This window comes from Haliotis cracherodii, unplaced genomic scaffold (assembly GCF_022045235.1).
Source record: "Haliotis cracherodii isolate W230 unplaced genomic scaffold, xgHalCrac1.p SCAF_8, whole genome shotgun sequence".
Taxonomy (NCBI): domain Eukaryota; kingdom Metazoa; phylum Mollusca; class Gastropoda; order Lepetellida; family Haliotidae; genus Haliotis; species Haliotis cracherodii.
In genome coordinates, this window is record NW_027266341.1 from 40,249,262 (window position 1) to 40,257,064 (window position 7,803).

The 7,803-nt window shown below is 42.8% G+C and overlaps 1 protein-coding gene across 1 annotated transcript in view; it reads right to left on the reverse strand.

The window, feature by feature from the left end:
- LOC139450352 (uncharacterized) overlaps positions 1–4,270 on the reverse strand; it is a 42,410-nt gene extending 38,140 nt beyond the window's left edge. Inside the window, exon 1 of the mRNA XM_071232033.1 lies at positions 4,054–4,270. Within this exon, the coding sequence (XP_071088134.1) occupies positions 4,054–4,270 (217 nt within the window). The remainder of the gene's footprint in view (positions 1–4,053) is intronic.
- Positions 4,271–7,803: the final 3,533 nt, after the last annotated feature.

A 7,803-nucleotide genomic window follows, 5' to 3' on the forward strand; every position in this document is an offset into this window, starting at 1 on the left:
AGGTAGACGAATACAGTGTTCGACACAGGTAGACGACTACAGTGTTCGACACATGTAGACGACTACAGTGTTCAACACATGTAGACGAGTACAGTGTTAGACATATATAGACGGTTGCAATAATAGACACAGGTAGACAAGTACAGTGTTAGACACAGGTAGACGATTACAGTGTTAGACACAGGTAGACGAATACAGTGTTAGAGACAGGTAGACGAGTACAGTGTTCGACACAGGTAGACGAATACAGAGTAAGACACAGGTAGACGAATACAGTGTTAGACACAGGTAGACGAATACATTGCTCGACACATGTAGACGAGTACAGTGTTCGACACATGTAGACGAGTACAGTGTTCGACACAGGTAGACAACTACAGAGTAAGACACAGGTAGACGAATACAGTGTTAGACACAGGTAGACGAATACATTGTTCGACACATGTAGACGAGTACAGTGTTAGACACATGTAGACGAGTAGAGTGTTAGACACAGGTAGACGAATACAGTGTTCGACACAGGTAGACGAATACAGTGTTCGACACATGTAGACGACTACAGTGTTCGACACATGTAGACGAGTACAGTGTTAGACACTGGTAGACGAGTACAGTGTTAGACACAGGTAGACGAGTACAGTGTTCGACACATGTAGACGACTACAGTGTTCGACACAGGTAGACATGTACAGTGTTAGACACAGGTAGACGAGTACAGTGTTCGACTAATGTAGACGAGTACAGTGTTCGACACAGGTAGACATGTACAGTGTTCGACACAGGTAGACGAGTACAGTGTTCGACACATGTAGACGAGTTCAGTGTTCGACACAGGTAGACGAGTACAGTGTTAGACACTGGTAGACGAGTACAGTGTTAGACACAGGTAGACGAGTACAGTGTTCGACACAGGTAGACGAGTACAGTGTTCGACACATGTAGACGACTACAGTGTTCGACACAGGTAGACATGTTCAGTGTTAGACACAGGTAGACGAGTACAGTGTTCGACACAGGTAGACGAGTACAGTGTTAGACACAGGTAGACGAGTTCAGTGTTAGACACAGGTAGACGAGTACAGTGTTAGACACATGTAGACGAGTACAGTGTTCGACACATGTAGACGTGAACAGTGTTAGACACAGGTAGACGAACACAGTGATAGACACAGGTAGATGAGTACAGCGTTAGACACAGGTAGACGTGTACAGTGTTCGACACATGTAGACGACTACAGTGTTCGACACAGGTAGACATGTACAGTGTTAGACACAGGTAGACGAGTACAGTGTTAGACACAGGTAGACGAGTACAGTGTTCGACACAGGTAGACATGTACAGTGTTAGACACAGGTAGACGAGTACAGTGTTAGACACAGGTAGACGAGAACAGTGTTAGACACATGTAGACGAGTACAGTGTTCGACACATGTAGACGTGTACAGTGTTAGACACAGGTAGACGAGCACAGTGATAGACACAGGTAGATGAGTACAGTGTTCGACACAGGTAGACGTGTACAGTGTTAGACACAGGTGAGTACACTGACATAGAGATTACTACATAAGCAGATCTGTGAGATAGCTGTAAGATAGATGGTATCTGACGGACATGAGGGCAGTAATCTGGTTCTTACACCCCACGAGCATCACATTCCATTTCTCATGATCGCAGTGGCGCATCTGGCTTACTGTTTACTGCAGTAAGTAGTGTACTACTAAGTTCACTGACATACACTTTAGATGGGCACACTGTCACACACTATAGATGTGTACACTGACATACACTTTAGATGTGTACACTGACATACACTATAGATGTGTACACTGACATACACTATAGATGTGTACACTGACATACACTATAGATGTGTACACTGACATACACTATAGATGTGTACACTGACATACACTATAGATGCGTACACTGACATACACTATAGATGTGTACACTGACATACACTATAGATGCGTACACTGTCACACACTATAGATGTGTACACTGACATACACTATAGATGCGTACACTGACATACACTATAGATGTGTACACTGACATACACTATAGATGTGTACACTGACATACACTATAGATGCGTACACTGACATACACTATAGATGAGCACACTGACATACACTTTAGATGAGCACACTGACATACACTATAGATGCGTACACTGTCACACACTATAGATGCGTACACTGACATACACTATAGATGTGTACACTGACATACACTATAGATGTGTACACTGTCACACACTATAGATGTGTACACTGACATACACTATAGATGTGTACACTGACATACACTATAGATGTGTACACTGACATACACTATAGATGTGTACACTGACATACACTATAGATGTGTACACTGACATAAACTATAGATGTGTACACTGACATACACTATAGATGGGTACATACACTATAGATGTGTACACTGACATACACTATAGATGGGTACACTGACACACACTATAGATGTGTACACTGACATACACTATAGATGTGTACACTGACATACACTATAGATAGGTACACTGACACACACGTATAGATGGGTACAGTGACACACACGTATAGATAGGTACAGTGACACACACGTATAGATAGGTACACTGACACACACGTATAGATGGGTACAGTGACACACACGTATAGATAGGTACAGTGACACACACGTGTAGATGGGTACAGTGACACACACGTATAGATAGGTACAGTGACACACACGTATAGATGGGTACAGTGACACACACGTGTAGATGGGTACAGTGACACACACGTATAGATAGGTACAGTGACACACACGTATAGATAGGTACAGTGACACACACGTATAGATGGGTACAGTGACACACACGTATAGATAGGTATAGTGACACACACGTATAGATAGGTACAGTGACACACACGTATAGATGGGTACAGTGACACACACGTATAGATAGGTATAGTGACACACACGTATAGATAGGTACAGTGACACACACGTATAGATGGGTACAGTGACACACACGTATAGATGGGTACAGTGACACACACGTATAGATGGGTACAGTGACAAACACGTATAGATGGGTACAGTGACACACACGTATAGATGAGTACACTGACACAAACGTATAGATGGTACAGTGACACACACGTGTAGATGGGTACAGTGACACACACGTATAGATAGGTACAGTGACACACACGTATAGATGGGTACAGTGACACACACGTATAGATGGGTACAGTGACACACACGTATAGATAGGTACAGTGACACACACGTATAGATAGGTACAGTGACACACACGTATAGATGGGTACAGTGACACACACGTATAGATAGGTACAGTGACACACACGTATAGATAGGTACAGTGACACACACGTATAGATGGTACAGTGACACACACGTGTAGATGGGTACAGTGACACACACGTATAGATAGGTACAGTGACACACACGTATAGATGGGTACAGTGACACACACGTATAGATGGGTACAGTGACACACACGTATAGATGGGTACAGTGACACACACGTATAGATGGGTACAGTGACATACACTATAGATGGGTACACTGACACACGTATAGATGGTACACTGACACACACGTATAGATGGTACACTGACACATACGTATAGATGGGTACACTGACACACACATATAGATGGGTACGCTGACACACATATAGATAGTTACGCTGATATACACTATAGATGGGTACACAATGGATTTACAATAGATGGGTACACTGACATATACGTACCGACAGGTAGCTGTCGCGACTGATTCATTTAGACGGGTACACGGATGAAGACGTGTACACGGGTGGGTAAACTGAAAGACACGTATTGATAGATTCACAGACTGAAAGACACGTATTGATAGATTCACAGATAGACCTACGTAGATGGGTACATTTGCAGAAGGGCTAACAGACAAATACATGACATACCAAGACGAGTGCCCCAATCATAGATGAGCCTTTTCCCCCGCCTTACAGAATGTCACATTGTACTGTAAGCCAGTGTAAAAGTACAACTTACCCTTTGTATGTGGCTTCAAGTCTGTCTCAACACTGTCTTCGTCCACAGTTGAAAGCCTTCTGTCGTCTTCACTAAGAGATGACAGGCGTCTGCCAGCTCGAACAGACCTGTCCACAGGTCCAGTAACGACACTCATCTTCACCCAGACACTCAGTGTCAGAGAGACCTCAACTACACTACCCAGGAGGATAAGGAAATTAACCGTTAAATAACGCATTGAGGGCGCTCTTCGAATAGACCAAGGGAGGACAGTTATGCGGGAGTCGCCTACAGACGTGGGCCTATTCTCCAAATGTTTTGTCTGTTTTCTAACACTCTCCTCACGAAAGCCATATTTCCAGTAATGAATCAAATCCATACCTTGACCCTGCTCATAAATGTGTAAATTTTCTCGAGCATACTTAGCAATCTGTCATATTTCTGTGGCATAGCCTGGGGTAACGTTCTTATAATCTGACCCGTAAAAAACTATCGAATACATTGTATATACGCACTCAACTTTTAAGATACATGTACAATAAATAAATTGCCAGATGAAAATAGAGCTCTTCACATGTTAAGGATGCCCAATATATTTTCTGTACCTACACTGGTCGTAAAATGTTACTGTACAATTTCTTTACTGTGACCACAGTGTATATAATATATAATTGTATACGGTATAAAGTCATACCTTAGTTCATCTAAATGCTGAACGTCTAAAATTGTGCCACAACCAACCCACCCTCCCCCAAGTTAGGCCGTTACGCCGTGACAAACTGAAGTTCTTTACAAAGCTGAGTTAAACCAAACTCACTAAACTCTTGAATGTAGATTACATCTAAAAGTATAGCTTTCCGTCTACCGTCTTGTCTTCCACCAAAAGGTTACCAACCAGTAACCAATTATATTGAATTGAAAGATTATATATTATCGAAGTTAGAACGATTTGGACATTTACTGTTGGCACATGTCTCCAACAAATGGAAAATCAAGTGAATTGTTGTGTTCTTGTGGGTATGATGTGTCCAGACCAGTCCTTTCAAAATACCAGGGGGATATGATCTCATGAATGGTAACTCTAAAACGTACCCATATAATTCCCAATTCTCAAATTATTTTCGCATTACTGTGCAATTTCTCCATGCTTCGTCACAACAGAGCACTTTTAGTGTATCGAAACTTCTTTTCCATCATTTTCCTATTCTTGATTACCATTTATGAGGACATTTGCGATATGATGCTGCAAACTTTCCAGAAATATTCAGGTGAGCTACATATGTATACAATTTTGTACCTAAAGTCGCCTTAGACAAACAATATTGCTGCATCCAAATAACACAATGACAAAAGACAGTTGAAACATTCGTTCATGTGAAATGATTGTGTCGCATGCCTGTACACTGATACATCTGTAAATATGATTGTACTTAAACCATGAAGTTATATGATTCCATTCACCGGTACCCGGTTGGAATGGTTGAAGTGGATCTGTCCATCTTCTCAGAACGAAGTTCATGGGGGAAACAGAACAGAATATCTCTCTGGAAATAATGTGCAAAATAATAATATCTACATGTGTACAATACACCCCTGGTGTGCATGTCCTGTTAAAAGGCTAGTCGTGTTATGAACTGGCACTACCTACACGCGTGGAATAAAAGAGCGTACATGTGCAAATAGCACCTGATTAATGACATATTCGCAATCAAACCACTTCTCACTTCTCTCTAAACAGAGATCGTCATTTGGCCACGCGTTGGGTACCGTTATAGTATTCTCATATGCGAAGGGGAAATTTAACGTTCGATTGTGGAGATAAATAATCAATAATGCAAAATCAATAACTTTGATGATGATGATCATCACCGCTCGATGCTCGTTTTCTGTTAACTGAATAGGCAAAGAACAATGACACCTTTGTCAATCACAGAAACACAAAGTTGCGTCATAGCAATACACATGCCTGTTGTGTGTCTCCTTCTCCTGTCAGCCATTTTGTGATATATCTAAGGTTGTATTATAAGGTTTTTAGTTGTCCTTGATTAGCACTCATAGTCTGGTGAACTAATGAACCCTGGTTTTCAGAACATGTGGTATCCCCTGTTGACAAAATCGTAATAATCGAACGCACATATAGATAGGAGTGTGACCTACACGTAGGTTAGGGGCACGGGTAGCACAGTCGTCTAGTGGGCTGCAATTCGCTGTGCGGTGTTACAGCCCTTGAGAACGCCAGAAATTTATGATCGTGGGCTCGAGTCCTGGTTCAGCCCGATTCTGTGTCTAGGTTTGTCAGCACGACACACCTGCTCGTGGGTTACACCAAAGATAAAACGTCTAAGACCTGCATTAATTCGCGCTTTCCTCCCACATTATGCCGACGTCACTGATATTACTTGGATACTGTTAAAAGCGTCATTAAACTCAACTCACTCGCTCACTACATGTGGCGTCCGTGGCGTCCACCCTGACACCTGGCGGCATTTGCTTCAAAAACGAGAACTCAAGTGAGAGAATACATGCCCTGCATCGCCTCGTGCTGTCAGGGTTTTGTCAACTTTTATCACGACAGTCTAAAATAGTCTATCGGTAGGCTCCGGTTGAGAAACAATATATTGTTTATTGATAACAGCAACACATCTACAAGTCAACAGAAGAAACCCTGGCAACGCTATCAGACCATGGGTGTTGTACGTACACTTCCACCAGTTACCCGTGTGCCGGGGAGATACCCGGTTTCTGTATGAATTCGTCATCTGTTCACGCTTCGCTGTGTTTAGGGAGTGGCGTTTGGATTCTAACACGTTGTCACGATCGAATATGTTTGGTTAAAACACGGCAGTGTTGACACTCAAGTAGCTTAGGTTTGGACCCAAGAGGGTATATTAAGTGTGTGTGTGTGTGTGTGTGTGTGTCTATGTGTGTCATGTATGTGTATGTGAATGTTTGTATGTGTGGTGGGTATGTATATGAATGTGTCTGTACGTGTGTATGTCTCTGTGCATGTGTATATTAATATGTGTGTTTGTGTGTGTTGGTGTCCGTGTGTGTTTGAATATTAATTGATGTGTTTGTGCACACGCGCGCGCGTGCTTGCGTGCGTGTGTGTGTGTGTGTGTGACTACATACTAGAGGTGTGTTTTCGGGTATTGGCCAGGAAGTCTACATACTGTAGGTGTGTTTTCGGATATTGGCCAGGAAGTATACATACTTGAGGTGTGTTTTCGGGTATTGGTAAGGAAGTCTACATACTGTAGGTGTGTTTTCGGGTATTGGCCAGGAAGTCTACATACTGTAGGTGTGTTTTCGGGAATGGGCCAGGAAGTCTACATACTGTACGTGTGTTTTCGGGTATTGACCAGGAAGTATACATACTGGAGGTGTGTTTTCGGGTATTGGTAAGGAAGTCTACATACTGTAGGTGTGTTTTCGGGTATTGGCCAGGAAGTCTACATACTTTACGTGTGTTTTCGGGAATGGTCCAGGAAGTCTACATACTGTACGTGTGTTTTCGGGAATGGGCCAGGAAGTCTACATACTGGAGGTGTGTTTTCGGGAATTGGCCAGGAAGTCAACATACTGGAGGTGTGTTTTCGGGAATGGGCCAGGAAGTCTACATACTGGAGGTGTGTTTTCGGGAATTGGCCAGGAAGTCAACATACTGGAGGTGTGTTTTCGGGAATGGGCCAGGAAGTCTACATACTGGAGGTGTGTTTCGGGAATGGGCCAGGAAGTCTACATACTGGAGGTGTGTTTTCGGGTATTGAC